A 22,700-nucleotide genomic window follows, 5' to 3' on the forward strand; every position below is an offset into this window, starting at 1 on the left:
TTGTTATTATTTTTACCGTTTATTTCTATAACTTTTTAATACAACCATAGTTAAATTAAAGAGAAATATAAACATGGAAAGCTCTTTTTTTTCTAAAGTAAACAATAGTTCACCATTAAAAAAATATATTAGTTCTTGGTAACCCTTTTTTTTTGTTGCCCCATTCATTACGATGAAAATAATAGACTTTATTTACCTTATAGTCTTCTTAGTCAACTTAATATAAAATCAACACTTTCAAAATAAAAGATAGTTCAAAGTTGAATAAGAAATATTCTTTTGTATTTTGCACTTTTTTCTTCTTCTGTCAAGTAAGTATTCTATTAAAATATATATAAATAATACAAACACTAGTACTTGTTCATCAGAAAAAAAATAAAATATATCAACTTACAAGTTGTACTTTATCATAAAAAAAATGGGGATGATGCTGTATCAGAAATGAAAAGAAAAAGCAAACATGTGATAAAAATATTAAACTGATGAATAAAAGTCAAATATATGATTAATTTTTAAAAGAAGAAAACTTAATATATGATTAATGTTAATTAGTAGTGATTTCTATACTTTGGAAACATGATATAATCATAAAACCATGAATTGATCCTTAATTATTTATTTGCTAAAATGTATTGTGATTTTAAAAATTTATATACAAAGTAAAAAAATTCTAAGTCCCTTAAAAAGCATCTTGGAAGGTCAAAAATGGCAGCTACTGAATACACAAACATCATCAGTCAAATCAACTCTACAAAATGACAAAAAATAGAAACTCCCAAGAAATTGAACTGCCGTGCCAGCTTAAACTGTGTTCAATTACATTATTTTTAGAAAAATTATTTTTTTTGACAATTTTTTTTACAGGCTTAAAAAAATATTTATAAATAAAATTAAAATAGATTAATTTTATTAATTTTTTTTACCTAAATAGATAATTTATCAAAATTTGTAAAAAAAAATAAAAATTCATTAACCCATGTTTTCCTTATTTTTAACGTGCTCAATCAATATCTCATACAGTTGTTGTTAACCTCTTACTCAGAGCATGTGGACCTTTATTCCTATGATGTTACAGCTGGCAGAACTGACCTTTTAGACAGTTCACAAACTTAACAACCATAATTGTGTCCAATAATATCTTAATATTGGATAAAAAGTATGTTTTTTTTTTTTTTATAAAAATGACCGACAAATGAAATTATTAACTTTACAATATTTGTGTTAGAAATTTAACATTTTAATAAAACCAGTATAAATAAAATTATTAAATAATAATTAGTTTTTGAGAAAAAATCAAACTATATTAATTAAGTTAGATATTATTTTATAAAAAATGGATATTTAAAATAATTTTTATTATAAATAAATAATAATTATTAGTTTGTGAATTTAAGTCTAAATTGATTTTAATTTTAGTTATTAAGATTTTAACTATTAAAAATCAGTGTTTAAATTAATCTTTAGTTTAAAATTGAAAACTAATTCAAAATAATTAATAATAGATAGTTTAAACATAGTTAGAAATTAATTTAAAATTTAATTTTCAAATTAATTATTAGTTTTATTTACAATAAATATTATTTTTAATACTAATAATTTTTAGTTTATAAAATAATATTCGTTTTAATTATTTTAATTTTTAAAATTGTATGATATCTAATAGTTTTTCTGTAAAAAAAAATAAGAATTTTGGTGATAAAAGTGAAGTAGTATTTTACACTCACAAATTAAAAAAGATCATCCAACAATTAATATATTAATTGTCTACTTCTCAAGATGTAAAAATATCTAAAGTAGGTGAAAACAAATTTGAAAGAGTCCTAATATGTGTCACATCACAACAAATTCATAGAAAATGTTCACATCCACTATTGTTGTAATTTTTTTCATATAATTATAAAAATCTATTTATTTTAAGTAACACATCACCCATTAAAAAATTCACACCATGGTTTAAGTGCAAAAAAAAAAAAAAAATTCTTTTGTTATATCTGACTCTATAAATATCACATTAATTCCATGCACATTCATTAACCACAACACCGAAAACACAGAAAACAGAACAACACCAGAATCTCTTGAACAAAAAAAACATGACAGGGATGGGTGAACTATGGTCTCAACTAGGTTCACTCATGGCTAGCATCATGTTCGTGTATGCCATGTACGAGCAATTCTTCCCGCACCATCTTCGAGTCTACGCCAAAAAATACACAAAAAGATTCACAGGGTTGATGTACCCTTACATCCAAATCAACTTCCCTGAGTGTTCAGGCGAAAGGTTGAAGAGAAGTGAAGCATACACCGCCATAAGAACCTACCTCAGTGCAAACTCGTCTCAGAAAGCTCAGAGGCTCAAAGCCGAAGTGGATCAGGGTAGGCAAGACTCGGTGGTGCTTTCCATGGACGACAATGAAGAGATCACAGATGAGTTCCACGGTGTCAAACTGTGGTGGAGTGCAAACTACACACTCCCAAGAACACAGTCATTCTCATTCTACCCTTCTTCAGAAGAGAAGAGGTTCCTAACGTTAACGTTCCACCGGCGCCACCGTGACCTCATCACCACCTCTTACATCCAACATGTGTTGAAGAGAGGAAGAGCCATTGCCGTCGACAATCGGAAGCTCAAGTTGTACACCAACAACCCCAGCAACGATTGGTATCGATGTCATTTTATATCTTTTGAAAGTCTGACATAAGACTAATTTCAAGTATATAAGTAGATGCAAACATTTGAATTATTTCTTACAGGTATGGTTGGAAACGAACGAAGTGGAGTCATGTGAATTTTGAGCATCCTTCGAGGTTTGAGACTCTGGCAATGGATCCGAAGAAGAAGGAGGAGATACTGAGCGACCTTGAGAGGTTCAAGAATGGGGAAAAGTACTATGCTAAAGTGGGGAAGGCTTGGAAGAGAGGGTACTTACTGCATGGACCTCCAGGAACTGGGAAATCAAGCATGATAGCTGCTATGGCGAATTACATGAACTATGATGTGTATGATCTTGAACTCACAGCGGTGAAGGAGAACACGGAGTTAAGGAAGCTGTTGATTGAGACATCAAGCAAGTCCATTATAGTGATTGAGGACATTGATTGTTCTCTTGATCTCACTGGGCAGAGGAAGAAGAAGAAGAAGGAGAAAGAGGAGGATGATGAGGGGGAGAAGAAGAAGAATCCTGTGAAGAAAGCTGAGGAAGAAGAGAAGAAGGAAAGTAAGGTGACTCTGTCGGGGTTGTTGAATTTCATTGATGGGATTTGGTCAGCATGTGGCGGAGAGAGGATCATAATCTTCACCACAAACTTTGTGGAGAAGCTTGATCCTGCTCTCATAAGGAGGGGAAGGATGGACAAGCACATAGAGATGTCATACTGTGGCTATGAAGCATTCAAGGTTCTGGCCAAGAACTACTTGGAGGTTGACTCACACACTTTGTTTCCCACTATAGAGAAGTTGATGGGAGAGACCAATATTTCACCTGCTGATGTAGCTGAGAATCTGATGCCTAAGTCGGTTAATGAAGATCCTGAAATCTGCTTGAAGAGTTTGATTGAGTCTCTTGAAGAGGCCAAGAAAAAGGCGGAAGAGGAAGCAGAGAGAAAGGCCAAGGAGGATGAAGAAGCACGGTTGAAGGAAGAGAATGGAAAGAAAGAGTTAGAAAAAGGTGAAGCAACTGGAAAATCTGGAGAAGAGGTAAAAGAAAATGGTAGTGTACATTAGTTTAGATTATGATTAGTCATGTTAGTGAGACAATGATGTATGTTTATGTTACTCATATGTGTGAGATATGTCCGGAATCAAAATGAGTCTAAGTTTTACATTGATTAGAAATGAGAAAATAGAATATTATATAAGAATAAAGATCCACAAATTTATTGTTGAGATTTTAGATCGAAAGTGGTGTCAATTTCTTATATAGTTAAATTTAGGTTTCATTGGTGTTTTTTTATAGGTGAAACTTCGCTCTATTGATAAAATACAAATATTTTAACTTTTTTCTACTTAATTCAACCTAAATTATTTTATATTTGATTGATGTTGAATACAGACAAGCGTTTGTTGTTTATGGTGAGTCTTTTAATATCTATATTTAAGGAAGAATAATGAAGAGAGGTGAGGTGGGTGAAGAAATGATATTCCTAAATTAAGTAACATGACGAAGGCGATTTATGAGAAGGGCGTGAATAGAAAGAGTCCTCCAATAAGAGGGGGAAGCTTAAAAAGGGAAAACTTACTCCAAAATATATTATCCTAAACATCTCTAACAGAACATAAATCATTCTCTGTTAAGAAAATTACGGTTATTTCATGAATTACCGGAAATTATAATTTCTAAATATTAATAGAAAATGTATACACCTACTTTAATATATATATATATATATATATATATATATATATATATATATATATATATATATATGCAGAGAATTAGCTGTAAAAAAATATTATTAAAGTCATTGAAAGCGACACTATTATAATTATAAATAGGAAAACGATTTGTTAAAACCCGATTCTTACTACTTTTTTACCACTTTAATCGGTAGTACATGTGATTTTTCATTTGCAATTTTTTATTTTTTTTTAAATCGTTCATGTTGGTAGTGAGAATCAAAATGAATTATGCGTGTTTTCGAAAAAAACATTTCTTCTCTTCTCCTCTTCACTTTGCAACCCAAAATGTTGAACCAAACACCCTTTTCCCCTCCTTTTCTTTTCTTTGGTATGAACTTTGTAAGCAATAATGTTCTTTATTTTTTTCGTCCTTTACGTGTGCCATTATGAGTTTTGTGGAAACAAAGGTTGACATTGATCTTTTTTCTCATGAGAGATTAGGGCTTTTGTGTTATTGTGTGTGCTTTCCTCTTCTCCGTCGACATTTTGTTGTTTTCTCTCGCCAAAGATCGGAGTTTTTACTTATTATGCTCTATTTCTTCTAATTTTCCTACATGTCCTTAAACTTTGATTACTGTACATCACCTCACAATACTAACTTTTAAGATAATATTTTTATTTATTGGTGTATTATAATTCAAACATATCTCTAGCTGACATAACATATTTAATAAAAATAACTAAAAATTATTTATAACTGTTTCAATTTCAAGTTTACTAGCATTGCTAAGACTAATGCATTCAAAGTATTATCTATTTTAGTGTTTGAAAAGTTTATAGCAATTTTGTTTTGAAATGATATTTTAGTGAAATAATGAAAGCTAATTGTTTATAAGTTACCTTTTACTTTACTTTCTAAAACATTTTGGAGTTCATAGGAAAAAGTCACAGTGGCGTCTCTATCACACTTTTCGATGAAGAAATCTCTTACTGAGTTACATGATGAGAAATATGTATTTAAGTTAGTTTTGAGTTTGATTATTAAGAAAAATGAGAAACATTGTTAAAGGTTATCCCACTATAAACTATTCATTTGAGAATTTTATGAGTAATAATTTTATATAAAAAGTCACTTAAATAAATTAAAGAAAGACGTAAAACTTTGAAATATAACATAATAGTTTTTTAAAAGTTTAACATATAATAAACTAATATTTTAGAAGTCTTTATTATTCCTGATATCGCAATAAAATAATTTTGAATTTAAAGTTTGATTTACTTCCTATAAAAATAATTTTATAAAAGCTTCAACAAATACATGATTTGAAGATAATTTAATTTTTTTTTAAATATAAACTAAACATTGGAAACAAAACCTTCATATATTTTTATAAAACTAAAAGCTTTTTTCTTTTAAATGATCTTATTAAGAGGTAAAGTTAGGATGTCAAATAAATAAACTTGTACATCTAGAAATTGTTCGAACCCATTATTATGTTAACTATATGTTCATTTTTATTTAATTTTTCCTTTGTATTATATGATTTATGTTTATTTTTTTCTCATATATGTTTGGTAATAAATATTTTGGGATAGTTCTTTTTGTCTCTATTTTATTACGATACGTTTCCATTGCAATGGGTATGGTTTACCTCTTTGACGTGATCCAACAAGACCCATTAAGTCTCAATAATATGGAGATATTTTAAAATATGTACATAAGAACAAATATTCTCATATTAACTTTAACTATAAGAATAACCTCAGTAATTTGATTACGTTATTATATTCTTTAATATATGATATTCTTTAATATCATATATTTACTGAATATTTGGTATACAAGATATGGTTGTATATTATTAATATTATTGTTATTATTATTATTTAATTGATTATGTCATGATATTCTTTAATACTATATATTATTGAATATTTGATATATGAGATACGTTGACACATTATTATTATTATTATTATTTAGTTGAGGTAAATCGTTATTTTACTAATATAATTTGTTATTATATTACCAGTTTGATTACTTGAATCTCTGGGTCCAAAAATTCTATAAATACAACTAGTGTTCCTTAGGAAAATATATATTTGAAGAATTTGGATTCTCTGCTGGGTTTTTGGTGTTGTTCTTCTATTGTGTCTTCATAATACACTAATTATCACTAATTTTGACGTTTTAAAATATATTGAAAAAATATTTAAAATACCAATAGAATATATTTTTAATGCTCAACCCGATAACAGAAAAAAAAAACAATAAAGAATATATACTCACATTTGAGTTCTCTCTTTCACCATTTGAGTAGTAAAGAGAACTGCAAAATAATTATTCAAGTGATATCAAGTTAATGCACAAAACACAAAAAACAGATTACTTCATCACAGAAAAAATGAATTTCCTTTTCACACAACTTGGTCAACAAATCTCAGCAATGGGTATTTCCTAACCTAAACTCTGTCATCTGTATAACTCTATAAATACAACACAAATGCTTCATAACATAAGAAACCAAAATCTTGCAGACACAACACAATCTAGTTACAACCTGCGAGATCATGCCAAACAACACATACCAAACGTGGACACAAACAGGGTCATTCATGGCCTCAATCATGTTCATCTACGCCATGTTCATGCGCTTGGTTCCTTCAACTCTTCAAACCCGTGTTCGAAGGTACACCAACAAATTCACCACCTTCCTCTACCCTTACATCAGAATCACCTTCCACGAATTCACAGGCGAACGCCTCATCAAAAGCGAGGCCTACGCTGCAATCCAAACCTACCTCAGCGAACACTCTTCGCAAAGCGCCACAAGGCTCAAAGGAGAAGTCGTCAAAGTGAAAGACACATACAACCCTGTTGTTCTTAGCATAGACGAGAACGAAGAGATCGTAGAAGAGTTCCAAGGGGTGAAGTTATGGTGGGGTTCGTACAAAATCACCCCCAAAACTCACTCCTTTTCTGTGTTTCGTTCTTCGGACGAAAAAAGGTTCTACAAACTCACCTTTCACAAACGCCACAGAGGCCTCATCACCGAGACTTACCTCAGACATGTTTTGGAAGAAGCGAAGGCCATTGAGACGAAGAACAGGAAGCTGAAGCTTTACACGAACAGCAGCACGAGGTGGAGCCATGTGGGTTTTGAGCACCCGGCAACTTTTGAGACTCTTGCTATGAATCCAAAGGAGAAGGAGGGTATCATGAATGATCTTGTGAAGTTCAAGAGTGGGAAGAGTTATTATGCTAAGATTGGGAAGGCTTGGAAAAGAGGGTATCTTCTGTATGGTCCTCCAGGCACAGGGAAATCTACCATGATAGCTGCAATGGCTAATTTCATGAACTATGATGTGTATGATCTTGAACTCACAGCAGTGAAGGACAACTCAGATTTGAGGAGGCTCTTGATTAACACTTCAAGCAAGTCAATCATAGTGATTGAAGACATTGATTGTTCTCTTGATCTCACTGGTCAGAGGAAGAAGAAGAAGAAGAAGGAGAAAGTTGAGGGTAGGGAAAGAAAAAGTAGTGATGAAGATGATGATGATGATGATGAAGAGAGGGGAAGTAAGGTAACACTTTCTGGACTGTTGAATGTTGTAGATGGGATTTGGTCAGCTTGTGGAGGAGAGAGGATCATGGTTTTCACAACAAACTTTGTGGAGAAACTTGATGCTGCTTTGATCAGAAGAGGGAGAATGGATAAACACATAGAACTTTCATATTGTTGCTATGAGGCATTCAAGGTGCTTGCGAAGAACTACTTGGATGTTGAGTCTCACCATTTGTTTCCTAGAATTGGGAAGCTGTTGGAAGAGACCAAGATTACTCCTGCTGATGTTGCTGAGAATCTGATGCCAAAATCAGTTGATGAAGAAGTTGACACTTGATTGCATAGCTTGATTCAGTTTCTTGAGATCGCACAAAGGAAGCAAAAGCAAGTCAATGCACCAGAGAGTAAAGATATCAAACATGGTGAAGTTGTAGTGGAAGAAAATGGTGTCATCAATTAGTTGTTTTTTTTTTTTTTTCTTTTTCTCTTCTCTCTATCATTGAGCTTGTTTACTTGGAATTGTAGAATGTGACGTATATCTGTATTTGAACTTTGACTTCAACATTGTTTGCAGGATTTGAGTATATGTAATTGTCCTATGTTTGAACATCTTGATGGACAGAAAATTAAGGTTCACGTTGTTCAAAGTTTTAGTATATTTGGTTCACATCATTTGATTTCCTATTCACATCTTTAACATGCTCTGGTTCAAAAATTTTGGTTAGAATATCAAAATATGAGTTTAAGTTTTATATTAGGTAAATATAATATAATTGAGTATTTTATAAGAAATTATAAGAAAGAAAAATTATAAACTTATTATCTTAAAATTTTAGATCAGAAATAATGTTAATTTTTTATAGGTTTAAATATGTTTTTTATCTTTTAATTTTTAGAGAAAATTAGAATTTTTTTTTAAATTTTAGTCCAATTTAGTGCCTCGTTTAATCTTTTTAACTAAATTTTGTTAAGTTTACCTCATATTTTATACGTGTTTTATGATAACATTTAAGTTGTTTATATTCTTTGACATAATTTTTATTTTTAATTTTAATTGAAATGTTATCATGAAACATGTTTAAAATATTAAATCAACTAACTAAAATGAATTAAAATTACCAAATTCACGCATTTATAAAATTAGAGAATTAAATTAGGTCAAAATTTTTAATAAAAATTAATTCTAATTCTCAGAAAGTTAAAAAACAAAAAACAGAAGTAACTCTCTTTCATGGGGAAGGTTCAGATTTTATTAGTTTTATGTCTTCTCGAAAATTTTTCTCTTCCTAAATCCATTATTACCATCGGAATGGATGGTTTAAAACCTTACAATAAGTTATGCTGTGAATTTTCTTTGATCTGCTATGATGTGAACAGTTTGATTACATGTAGTTATGCATTTCAAGCCAAAGAGAAAATTCGATTTAGAGAATTGTAATTCAATTATTGAAAATATGGTTAAATATGTTTTTGGTCAAGTTTAATTGAACTTTGGAATTAGTGCTTTTTCGAAACTTCATACCAATTTAGTCATTCATATGTAGAAATGCATGAATTTAGTCATTCTTAACAAATTTTGTTAAGTTTATTTGACAATTTAAATTCATTTTATGATAATATTTGAGTTAACATTGAAGCGAAAATGTGTCTAATAGTGTAAATAATTCAAATATTATCATGAAATGCCCTTGAAACGTCATATCAACTTAACAAGATTTTGTTAAAAGTATTAAATTCACGCATTTTTAATGATAAAGGAATACATTAGTTAAAAATTTTAAAAAATTTAAAGATGAATTAATTCTAAATTTCACTGAAAAGAGAGACAAAAACATATTTAACCCTTGAAAATATAGTAATGGTAGATCGGTTGTTAAACTTACCTTTAAGATAACTTTTGCCATTATATATCATCAATCAATTTAGTTCAAATAAATAAAACAGAAAAATAACTTATAAATATACTTTTGTTAAAAAAAATAAGAAGAAGAAAAAGAGGAATTTGACAGAATCATGCGTCAATTATGAAATTATTTTTTCGTTATAATTTAAGTCAGATTAATTCCATACGTTCAGCAATTTTCTTGAAAAACAATGACATCTTGATGTTATTCATATTCAGAAATAAAAAAAGAATCTAAAGAACTGCATAATTTATCATTTGTGACACAGAACTAGTTAACACTTTTATGTCGTTTTATAATTTCTTAACCAGAAACATTTTGTGAGAGAAAATGACATTTTTGTTCTTCGTATCAAACTTCATTACAGAATACACAAAGTACAGCAATAAATATAGTTATGATGCTGCAAATCATGCATAATATTAATATTTTCTTGAAAGTGATGTGTATTCTTTGTTATATATTATTACAAGTTGGAAAAAAAAATAAAGCAAAGAAAAAGAGCTTACTTAGCAACGTGTACTAGAATAGATGAATGTTTCACAAACCATGTTTATCTTTGAAAGTTTTCAACATGACGAAAACTAAGAAAAATAGACCAGTTATTTAAAATTTTAATTGTTTCATTAAAAATCTTAAACATGATATCTACTGTTATTTGGTTTATAAACTTAATTACTTGCACATTTCTTTTAAATTTTCTACATTGAAAATTTGTACTTTCTTTAATTTTAAAGATTTTGGTTTAAATATATTTTTTTAATTTATCAAACTTCAGTTAAATTTGTTTTTATTCTCCCAAATTTAAAATTAATAATTAGGAGAGGATGAAGGTGTGAGTAAGGGAAAAACGTTTATTTTATTTTACTTTTTTATTTTGGAGATGGAGATTTTAAATGAAAGGATGGAATGAGATGTGTATGAAAAAAAAAAAAATTATTGTGAACTTCAAATTTTGAATTGTATGATCTAAAAGTATTATCATGCAAAAGTGAATTTTGACATTGTGCATTTAAGAAGTTATTTTTCAATCTTGAAGTTTATTTCATATTTCAAAATCTATAAGTTATTTTTTATATAAAAAAACACCTTTTAGACTATATAATCTAAAATATAATATTAACTTATGAATTATATGATTTGAAAGTTAAAATTGAATTTTAAATGACTGTTCTTAGTTGTATATTACATTGCACTTTTTCTATGTTTTGGTTTGTACCATTTGAAAGTTTTCTAATTACACAATCAATAAAATAAAAAACTTTAAACTGAAGAGTGAAGCGAGGATTTTAATATTTATAGGTAGGGATGTCAACGGGGCGGGTAGGGTACGGGTAGTAGTTCTCCCGTACCCTACCCGCTGGAAAAATATTTGCCCCGTACCCGTACCCATATCCGTCGGGTATCCGTTATGCGGGTACCCGTCTATTTTTTTCATATTTGCGGATATCCACGGGTATTTACAAAAATATTTTAAAAAATAAATATTTAACCATAATTAGTGCTTAGATCAACAAGTCTCCTTTCTCAGATTGATTCTTGAAAAAACAAACAAATAAAAAATCACTACCAATTTATATTGTAGTTTATTTTTGAATAAAATATTAAAGAAATTACTAACTTCATCAATGTCCACCTCTTGCAACATTGTATAAAGTTTCATGTTGTCCAATTTTAATCTAGAAAAGCCTTAAAACATAAGAAGTTCAGTAAAAATTTCTAACAATCACTTAATTAAAATATCTAAGTAAAAGTGTTAATTTCATTACCTTCCATGTTGGTCCATAACCAGTCTTAGAGACACATCAATACCTCCACAGTATATGGAAGTAATTTACTCATTTGTGGGGTAAGAATCTGACCACCATTATTGGATGAAGACTCATAATGTTGTTTACTAATATATATATATATATATATATATATATAAAAGGTAAAGTTTAGCGGGTACGGGTATCCACGGGTACGGATACTATGATACCCGTACCCGCCCCGTTAACATGCGGGTATCAAAAATATCCATACCCGCGGGTAGCGGGTATCCATTTTTAATATCCATTTCCTATCTGTTGCGGATTTTATCCGCGGATACCCGCAGGTACGGATTTTTTTGACATCCCTATTTATAGGTCATAAGAAAACTTGAGGATACTTTTCAAAATAAACATATGGTGTCTATACTTTTACTATTATATAAAAAAGGATTTTGCATTTTGGTGTGCAGATTTCTTTTTTAATTTTGCCTTTAATTATAAATTTCGTTTTTTAAATTTAATCAAAAAAATTATCCAAAATAACTTTTTACAATAAAAAATTATTTACAAAATAAATAAAAATGATCAAAAATAAAATTGTAAAATTTATCTATATCTACTTTTGTAATTATAATAAAAAATTTATTATTCTTTGCTATAAAAAAATATAACACACATGTACTCGTATATATTTTCATAGTCTTTTATAACGAACTTTCTAGCAATTTTTTTTTCTAAAGTAAAATTTTAAACAAAATTTCTAGAATATAAATAAGAGATTCTAAAGCGGATTTTGTGGAATGAAAAATTATACTATAATTATAATTTTTTTACTTTTTTATTATTAATTTTTTGACATGATTTAGTGTATATCATTAATTCTGTAAACAAAAAAAATAATACATTAATTAATAATTCATACTAAATTCATACTAAATTAGGCCAAGAATTAAAAAATGAAAGACATAACATTATTATGAAATGAAACTTCTATTCTATATCTCTTCTTCTTCCTCTTCTCAAATATTGGAAACGGAGTGTAATACAATAGAAAATTTATTTTTAAGTTTTTTGTGTTAATACAAGGATGTGGTTAATAATAATTGAGATAAAGAAAATATTTGAAAAAAAGGTTAAAAAATTATCGCCGAATCCAATATAATTGTCTAGCAGCCCATTATTCTAATTAATTGATTTATTACTCACCTACTTGTTTTTACACCTAATAGGACAAATATTATTTTTATTTATCATTATCATTATTTTGCATACAGTAGTAAAACAAAATTCTAATTCACGAGAATATCTCCATCTACACTTGTTTTCGTGTTTTATAATACTCATTTTGGCAGTGTTCCAATTCCAATTATTGAGATGCACATTAATTATTAAAGTAATTGATGGAAATAACAACTTCAGTTGTTCCAAAGTTCCATAAATTCGTTCAATCACTAACTATTCAAAGAATAATATGCACATTTAATTATATTAGTTTTTACATACATGTTTTTTTTTTAATCTGCCTTTAAAAATGTTTACAAAATATAACAAATGTTTACGTACGTACGTCATTTCGGTAGAATAAGCTTTAATTTTATTTTCTTTAAACAATGACTTTGATACTATATTAGAAGTGAGTTTTAAACTTAATTCAACTTCACAAAATTGACTTGTAAGGTGAGATTTTCACTTCATTTATATATTATAAAATTGTCTTATTTTTAGTCAATGTGACACTTCTAACCAAAAAATATCTTTTATATATATATTTTTTATTTTTGGTTTATATATATTTTTTGAAGTTTCTCTAAATATGAACAAGAAAAAAGAAAAATAGTAAGAGAATTTATTTTAAAATAAAATGTGAAAAATAAGTAGTGGGGTGAGAATAAAAGAAGCTTTTATATTAAGGAAGCGTGTTTGCGTGGTAAGGTGGAAGAAGGAGAGGCTGCTATTGTCGCATGTGTCAAATGGGTAGGAAAGTAGCAACTCAATGCCTCTCTCTAACTAAAGCAGCTTTCGCACTTTCCACCGTCTACAAACTTTCTTCTTCCATTCTTCAACAAAATGTAACATTTTTAAAGTGGGTTAGTTACGTCATCAAATAATTTAGGCATCAATTTAAATGTTCTATCACATATAAATGATAAAGTAAGAAAAACTTATAAATTTAATATCTTGATTAAAAGTAATGATAATTATAAAAATGTGTGGATTTAATTATTTTAACTAATTTTTTTAAGTTTATTTTTAAACACATTTCATCTCAACTAACTTTGAAGTAAAAATGTTTAAAGGATTTCGTTAGGTGAGATGAAATGTATTTGAAACATCAAATAAATTTAATAGAATTATATTGAAATAACTAAATGTATATATTTTTAAAGTTCAAAGACTAAATTAAATCAAAATTTTAAAAAATAATTAATTTTAATTTTCGCTGAAAGTTAATGTAAAAAATATAAAGATAATTGTACATAAAATATACCATTTTGAAATATGAAAGAGTGTTTAAAATTTCATATTAATTAAAATAAAATAAATTTAAAATATATAAGTAAATGTAAAATTCATTTATATAACATTTAGTTAAAGTTAAAATTTATTACTTTTTAAAGGGTTAGGTTCTATTCCTAATTAAAAAACCAAATATTACAATGTTCTCAAATTCATAGTAATCTCTGTACAAGGGAAAGGAATCAAGTTAGAGAAAACAATAACTTATCCCAATTGAAACAGTTTTCTTTTTCTATAAGGAACTTGACAAGAAAGGGCACATGAATGTGTGAAACTTTGACTTTTCCTTATAGGAACTTGGCAAGAAAGAACACAGACGTGTGTGTATATATATTCACATCAATTGTGTAAGATCAGAGAAAAAGTGAGAAAATCAAGAGCACAAAGAGAAGATCAGAGAGATGATGGGGGAGCTATGGACTCAGATGGGGTCGTTAATGGCAACCGTGGTGTTCATGTACACCATTTTTGAGAAATTCTTCCCTCCTTCCTTCCGTGACCGTGTTCAAGCCTATGCTCAAAAAGTGACCAACCATTTCAACCCTTACATCCAAATAACCTTTCCTGAGTTTTCAGGGGAAAGGCTGAAGAAAAGTGAAGCATACAATGCCATCCAAACTTACCTCAGTGCAAACTCATCACAGAGAGCCAAAAGACTGAAAGCTGAAGTGGTGAAGGATAGCCAAAGCCCACTGGTTCTCAGCATGGATGACAATGAAGAGATCACAGATGAGTTCCAAGGTGTGAAAGTGTGGTGGAGTGCAAACAAAGTAAGCTCCAATCCACAAAGGTACAACCCTTTCTCTTACTACGGTTCCTCTGATGAGAAAAGGTTCTACAAGCTCACTTTCCACAGAAGCTACCGTGACATCATCACCATGTCTTACATCAAACATGTGTTGGATGAGGGGAAGGAAATTGAGATGACAAACAGGCAATTGAAGCTTTACACCAACAATCCCAGCAGTGGTTGGTATGGTTACAAGCAGTCAAAGTGGAGCCACATAGTGTTTGAGCACCCTGCCTCTTTTGAAACACTTGCAATGGATCAGAAAAGGAAGCAAGATATCCTGAAAGACCTTGCTAAGTTTAAGAAGGGCAAGGAGTATTATTCAAAGATAGGTAAGGCTTGGAAAAGAGGGTATCTTTTGTATGGCCCTCCAGGGACCGGGAAATCTACCATGATAGCTGCTATTGCTAAGTTCATGAACTATGATGTGTATGATCTTGAGTTGACAGCAGTGAAGGACAACACTGAGTTGAGAAAGTTGCTGATTGAAACTCCAAGTAAGTCTATTACAGTGATTGAGGACATTGATTGTTCTCTTGATCTTACTGGCCAGAGGAAGAAGAAGAAGGAAGAGGTTGAGAGTGATGAACCAAAAGATCCTATGAGGAAGAATGAAGAGGAGAGTAGCAAGAGCAGCAAGGTTACTCTATCTGGGTTGCTGAATTTTATTGATGGGATTTGGTCAGCTTGTGGAGGTGAGAGGATCATCATTTTCACCACAAATTATGTGGAGAAACTTGACCCTGCTCTCATCAGGAGAGGGAGGATGGATAAGCACATTGAGATGTCCTATTGTTGTTTTGATGCATTCAAGGTGCTGGCCAAGAACTACTTGGATGTTGAGTCTCACCTTTTGTTTGGTAGAATTGAAAGATTGTTGAAAGAGACAGAAATGTCACCTGCTGATGTTGCTGAGAATCTGATGCCAAAGTCTGAGGATGAAGATGTGGAGACTTGTCTGGAGAATTTGATTATGGCTATTGAGAAGAACAAGGAAGAAAAAGCAAAGAAAAAGGCAGAAGAAGAAGCACACAAAAAATTGGAGGAGGAGAAAGCCAAAGAAGAATCTATTCAGAATGAGGAAAGAGACAAAGAAAAAACTAGGGAGAATGGGGTGAAGGAAAATGGGTTTTGTTGAGGAGGAAATGGAAATGTTTTTGCAAATAACAATCAATTACTGATCTAGCCATTTAGTTGGTATATACTGCAGTATACTACCACTACTAGGATTTTGTAATTTGGAATATCTACCAATTTTTCCAAATGTATCTTCTTGGCTTAATAAGAGTCAATTTTTCCTTGTCTTCTGGTTTTTCCAATGTTTCTTAGAGTAGCAGATTGAACTCACCTCTTTCAGTTTGTGCCATCTTTGTATAAAGCATAATGCTTCATTGGAAACCTATAATTAACATGCAATGATCATTATCTAACCAATCTAACTCATTCTTCCAACTCTCTTGCAGGCCAAAAAGAAATTATTTTTCTTTGATCTCTGACGTTGTTGATGACTGAAAGGTTCAATGTTTCTTGAATAAATAGTTTTCAATTACTGGTTCACAAGTTAATTATCAAACAGTTCTCAGTTTCAATTAATACTTTATATTAAATTGTGATAGTTACAAAGTTAAACATAGTTATGGACTCAATGTAATTATTAGACGACAATCTAGCATTTGTAGTTTTCACTAGTTACTGGTTTTCGGACCATTACTGATAATTACTCTATATTTTCTATATTTTGATCCACACTCAAACACGAACACCTTTTTCCTTTCCCTTCCTAGATTCATACATGGACAGTGAAATCAAATAAGAAAACTAACTAGAATTTTTTTTATAAACATTCAGAAACATTTAACCTATAATAATCTGCTATTAAATAAAAATGATAATAAAATAAAAATAAGTCTTTTCATTCTGTTTTCTTCCTCTCTGCCCTCCCTAAATAGAACATAGAACAGGCCTAATTTACTTTTTCTTGCAAAAGCAAAGTCTGATTTCATCTTTATCCGGTGACCTTTCAACCTTTATAAGAACCACTCAAAATGAACACTGTGTAGCATAAGAAAGTCAAAAATTGGGATACCTAACCAAATGTTTTTGTTTTTCTACTCCATTGTGTCTTCTTATCCAATTGATTAAGGAACCTGTAGTCGGTGCTTTGACAATTTAGCATGCATCAACACACGTCATACACAACAAAACATTTTTCTAAATCTGATCAAATTCACAAATAAACTAGAAACCAGCACAGATATAGTGGAAGTGCTTCTAATAAATTATTTATGACAAGATGTAATGAAAGAAAACTTTTTCTAATATACTAGATTATGTGTTTAATATTGGTAATAAAGTTTGATCATGTGAATCAACCAGAAGTCACGAATCAGATCATTCTACTGTATTACAAAATTCAAAAAATTTCTTGTATAATATGATTTATGATTTATCCAGTGTGATATGGTCTATTTTTATTTGAAGTATATCCAAAGATATTATGAGGTATGAGAGGGATATTTTGTCACACATATCCTGAATCTTCTATATAAGACAATGTCTGAACCAGAAAGTTGTCTGCAAGAAAAAATAAGAGGTGGAAACAAGATGAATCCAGGTGATATGTTTGGTCACATAGGATCCATAGTTGGTTCCTTGATGTTTGTTTGGGCCATGTTTAAGCAATTTTTCCCTTACCAAGTTGTGAACCAAATTGAGAAACACTCCCAAAGATTGGTGACTTATGTGTACCCTTACATCCAAATCACATTCCATGAGTTCACGGGTGAGAGGCTGATGCGGAGTGAGGCCTTTTCTGCCATAGAGAACTACCTCAGCTCCAAGGCATCAACACAAGCAAAGAGGCTCAAAGGTGACATAGGGAAGAACAACCAGAGTCTTGTTCTCAGCATGGATGATCATGAAGAAGTTGGTGATGAGTTCAATGGTGTGAAGCTTTGGTGGGCCTCTGGGAAGCACATTTCCAAGGCACAGTCCACAATTTCCTTCCACCACCCTATGTCAGATGAGAGAAGATACTACAAGCTCACTTTTCATAAGAGAAACAGAGATGTGATCTTAGGGACATATCTTAACTATGTTATGCAAGAGGGTAAGGCCATTAAGGTGAAAAACAGGCAAAGGAAGCTTTATACCAACAGTGGTTCTTATTGGAGCCATGTGGTGTTTGAGCACCCTGCAACATTTCAAACACTGGCTATGGATCCTGAGGAGAAGGAAATGATCATTGATGATCTCATCACATTCAGCAAGTCAGGGGGGTTCTATGCAAGGATTGGGAGGGCATGGAAGAGAGGGTACCTACTTTATGGACCCCCAGGAACAGGCAAGTCCACAATGATTGCTGCTATGGCAAATTTGTTAGGATATGATTTGTATGATCTTGAGTTGACTGCTGTGAAGGACAACACTGAATTGAGGAAGCTTTTGATTGAGACCTCAAGCAAGTCTATAATTGTGATTGAGGACATAGATTGTTCACTTGATTTGACTGGCCAAAGGAGGAAGAAAAAGGAAAAGGAAGAGGAAGAGCAAGAGAAGAATCATCCAGGGCAAAAACAACAAGAGAAAGACGTTAAAAGTAGCCAGGTAACACTTTCTGGTCTTCTGAATTTCATTGATGGGTTATGGTCTGCATGTGGGGGTGAGAGACTCATAGTTTTCACCACAAACTATGTGGAGAAATTGGACCCAGCATTGGTCAGGAAAGGGAGAATGGACAAGCACATAGAGTTATCCTTCTGTGGCTTTGAGGCATTCAAGTTGTTGGCTAAGAATTATCTTAACATTGATGCACACCATCTGTTTGGCACAATACATGAACTGCTGAAGCAAATCAAAATTACCCCAGCTGAGGTTGCAGAACATTTGATGCCTAAAAGTGCTTCTGGGGATGCAGAAATTCACTTGAAAAGTCTGATTCAAGCACTGGAATTGACAAAGATGCAAGAAAAAGTTGTTGTGCATGGTCCTCATTGGACTGAAAATTAGTCAAATAGTGTGGATACTTTTCTCAATAACTTATAATAATACTTGGTGAAGTATATTTAATACTGAGTGACATCTTTAGAACATTCATGAGCTGAACTTTAAAAAATTGTAGAACTGCTACACCTGTCGTTTGTGGCCTAAAACATTGTTCTATGGCCCAATCTAAGTGGTACCTAATTGATGACCTAACTAAATTTTCCAACAGACATGTGCTGATGATTGGAAATGCATAGAATATGTATGAAACTAGTGATCTGATAAACTCATGCTGTATACCTTTCTACGCAAGCACGCACTTCATCTTCATTAGACTGCACTAAATCCAGAATTGTGATAAGAATGGTGTAAAGTTGAAGAAAAGGGAATGCAAACATCATTGAATAACAGATAAAAACAACAGAAGTGATGTTGCAACAGATTCAGATTATATATTATATGGATACAAGGGTAGAAATATCCTTTTATTTTTTATTTTACAAACTCAAGTAATCGATTAATTATTCTTAAAATTAAGATCATTGATATACAAAGAAAAGAATGATTTTAGCCAACTATATATGTCTTTAAGAACACTTTTTTCTTATAAAAATGGTTTTTGGTATATTGAATGGACCAAAAATTATTTAATTAAATTTTCAATCAAATAAGATTTTTCTTTTTTAATTTTCTTAATCACTTTATTAATTATTAAGTTTCAAAATAGAAATAATCATTAATAAAATAAAGTTGCCTCGATAAAACTAATTTTCAAGTTAATTTAATTTTATAACATATCTATGCTTTTTAATTTATATTTTTACTATCATTAAATAATTTTAAAATATTTTGAATTTAGTTTTTATATTTTATATTTCATAAGTAATTGAAAATACTCTTCAAGTGGACGATGATAAAAGCAGCAGCGGTAGTGTGTTGCAACAATGAAGGGTAGTTTAGTCTTTTTATTGGTGTGATGCAGTTAGTAATTGGGAGAACATCCATGTTAAGATTTATTATAAGCATTGAATATGGCCCGACCAAAGATAGGATTTTTGTTATCGGACCTAGGAAGCATAACAAGGCTATTATTTTCTGCACCACCATGTTTTGCTTATAGACCCCCTACTTTTTAAATATTCATTTCACGGATTGTGATTTGGCAATTACTTCATGCACTCCACTAAATTTCTTCTCCCACCTCGTCAAAATGCTTCCGGAAAAATATTTTCGTAGAAGGAAGAAATGTTTGCTTTCCGAAAAAAAAAATCCAGAACTATTTATTGATTTCTAGAAAATAAATTTCAAAAATGATGGGTGCAAAAAGTAATTGCCTCGTGGTTTTTACCTTGTTTGAAACTAAAATTTCCTTTTTCGGCCACTATTTACAGTTGCATTTCAGTTCTTGGAGCATTTCTTCCCGTACTCCCATAAAACATTTTATCTCATCTTATCCCTAAATAAAAATATATTAAAAATCCTAAATTTCTTTCCTCTTTCTTCACACAACGTCTCTCTTGACTTTAGGTTATCATCTTTATCATCTTCCTCACTCATAACCAATTTCATATTTATAAAATTATTTTTGGATTGACCAATCCGGAATGCACATCTAGATAATTTAGTATACACTCCCAGGTCAATGTATGAAAATGCATGTTTTTTATTTTTTTATTGCCGACTAAAATTATCTATAACTGTTGAGATAAAATGACAACTTTGATTGGAGAACATTATCAACAGTACTATGTCAAGGTTGTTTGTAGATACTAGCAATTACGAACATGAAAATGATAATGAGCATCAATTTTTATTTTTCTGGCCGTGTTCAATGGTTGTGTGCATAACTTACATATATTTAGTTGTTAAAGTTTTAAATGTACATTAGTCTCAAGAGTTGATAAATCTAGTAATTCTTTTTTAGATTTTATCCTGTTAAATTTTTTGGCATTTCAAACAATCATCGTAGGATAGCACGAATATGTTGTCTAGTTCTTAAGTTTGATACTTTTGTTAGAATGCACTTAGGCTTCTTGAATTATATAATTGAGGAGATTTTTTTTTTATTAAGGCCTAAAAGAAGTATAATGACAAGATCTTTTGGAATCATTATTTATCTATTTTGTTATGCTAGTTGGAAATGCATGGGAATTTTTTCAGATGTTAGATGCACATCCATTGTCTCCATTGTTGTCCATCCATTACTTGAAAGCATTGGAGCCCATATTTCCTGACATGGATAGAGTAGAGGCTTCAAGGCCTACATAACAACCCATACATTACAAACATGAATTAAACAAACAAAAAAGCATACACTTCCAAATTGGTCAATCTGGTATGCATTATTAGATCTGAAAGTGTATACCAAATTACTCAATCTAATATGTAAATTTACATACCTGGGTAATCCTGTATGTAAATTTACATACTAGATTGGGTAATCCGGTACATACTCCCGATTTTAGGGAGTGCATTTCAGATTAACCAATTCCAAAATAGTTCTATCAAGATAAAATTGGTGATGGGTGAGGACACTATGGAGATAACGACGCGAAGGTCAAGAGGGATGTCGACTGAAGAAAAAAGAAATTAGGATTTTTAATATGATTTTTACAGGGGTAAGATGGGGATAAAATATTTTACGGTGGTGCTGGAAAAAATGGGTGTGCAGGAAGGTAGAAAAGGAGTGGGTGCAGAAAGAAATGCTGCGGTTCTTGCCTTGGGCATTTTGTTGGCAAAGGATATTATCAGAAATCAAGATTCTGTAGAGAATGATATTGGGAAACTCCTTTATTGAGTATTTAGTGTTTTTTTTTTCAATGTACTTGAATTAATAGTTGTTGAAATAGAAACATGAAGTTTAAGATTTGATGATAATATAGAAGCAAATGTTGAATGTATTAATCTTGTATTTAATTTTGAAGTGGTTGTAATTTGTGATTTTAATTATGTTGTAGAGATGACAAATAAACCCGTGCCCGTGGGTATCACCCGAACCCGTCTCCGTTTTGACGGGAAATCCCCGCTTTGACTGGGTATGGGTATGGATATGGGTAATACCCGAAATTTTCAACTGGGGATGGGGATGGAGATATATATATATATATATACCCGCCCAAATACCCGTCCCCGCTTAAATTACTAAACTATTTATAATTTATTAAATAATCTAAAAAATATATATAAATAAATAATATATTTACACATATAATATAATATAATATAATATAATATATATACATATAAATAAAATATACTTATTTATATATATATATATATATATATTTACACATATACATGTAATATAATATAATATAATATACATATAATATATATACATAATAATATAATATATTAATATAATATAATATAATATAATATATATAATATATACGTATAAAACAAATTAATCATTTAACTAGTGAGATCTTTTATAAACAAATTTATAACATTACAAATTTACAAAAATTTAAAAGAAATATATATATATATATATATATATATATATATATATATATATATATATATATATATATGAATTAATTTCAAAATATAAGTCTTTCCCATTAAAGCAGGCTGTTTAAAAGAATTCCCTGTTCTTCCATCAAATATTTTGCTTTTTCCAGGATACTCGGGTTCAAATATCCATGGATTAGATGTTTGTTTACTGGCTTCATATAATTCAGAAAACACTAGTTTTCTCGAAGCTTCTTGTTCATACCTCTCATCAAATGGTGTTATTCGATAATGTCTATCTAGCATACCTCCTGATAAACCGAGCGAGCATTCAAATATTTGTCCTACATTCATTCGTGAAGGTACCCCTAGTGGATTGAAGACCAT

The 22,700-nt window shown here is 30.4% G+C and overlaps 4 protein-coding genes across 5 annotated transcripts; all 4 read left to right on the top strand.

The window, feature by feature from the left end:
* Positions 1-2,005: 2,005 nt before the first annotated feature.
* Positions 2,006-3,937, top strand: LOC114182312 (AAA-ATPase ASD, mitochondrial-like). The gene is made up of 2 exons (XM_028069162.1): positions 2,006-2,662; positions 2,755-3,937. The coding sequence occupies exons 1-2, from the start codon at positions 2,094-2,096 to the stop codon at positions 3,722-3,724; spliced, it is 1,539 nt and encodes a 512-aa protein (XP_027924963.1). The 5' UTR covers positions 2,006-2,093; the 3' UTR covers positions 3,725-3,937.
* Positions 3,938-6,756: 2,819 nt separating this feature from the next.
* Positions 6,757-8,575, top strand: LOC114180289 (AAA-ATPase ASD, mitochondrial-like). The gene has a single exon (XM_028066577.1). It carries the CDS (start codon positions 6,911-6,913, stop codon positions 8,243-8,245), a length of 1,335 nt encoding a protein of 444 aa, XP_027922378.1. The 5' UTR covers positions 6,757-6,910; the 3' UTR covers positions 8,246-8,575.
* Positions 8,576-14,403: 5,828 nt separating this feature from the next.
* Positions 14,404-16,282, top strand: LOC114182753 (AAA-ATPase ASD, mitochondrial-like). Its single transcript, XM_028069684.1, has one exon. It carries the CDS (start codon positions 14,485-14,487, stop codon positions 16,009-16,011), a length of 1,527 nt encoding a protein of 508 aa, XP_027925485.1. The 5' UTR covers positions 14,404-14,484; the 3' UTR covers positions 16,012-16,282.
* A 351-nt stretch (positions 16,283-16,633) lies between these two features.
* On the top strand, positions 16,634-19,143 carry LOC114182754 (AAA-ATPase ASD, mitochondrial-like). 2 transcript variants are annotated; one of them, XM_028069686.1, is made up of 2 exons: positions 16,634-18,479; positions 18,573-19,143. In XM_028069686.1, exons 1-2 carry the CDS (start codon positions 17,427-17,429, stop codon positions 18,879-18,881), a joined length of 1,362 nt encoding a protein of 453 aa, XP_027925487.1. In that variant the 5' UTR covers positions 16,634-17,426; the 3' UTR covers positions 18,882-19,143. The 2 variants fall into 2 exon arrangements, with proteins under 2 accessions (XP_027925487.1, XP_027925486.1); XM_028069685.1 differs by having other exon boundaries at positions 17,196-19,143.
* Positions 19,144-22,700: the final 3,557 nt, after the last annotated feature.

The sequence above is a fragment of the Vigna unguiculata genome, chromosome 4, assembly GCF_004118075.2.
Source record: "Vigna unguiculata cultivar IT97K-499-35 chromosome 4, ASM411807v1, whole genome shotgun sequence".
Lineage (NCBI taxonomy): Eukaryota > Viridiplantae > Streptophyta > Magnoliopsida > Fabales > Fabaceae > Vigna > Vigna unguiculata.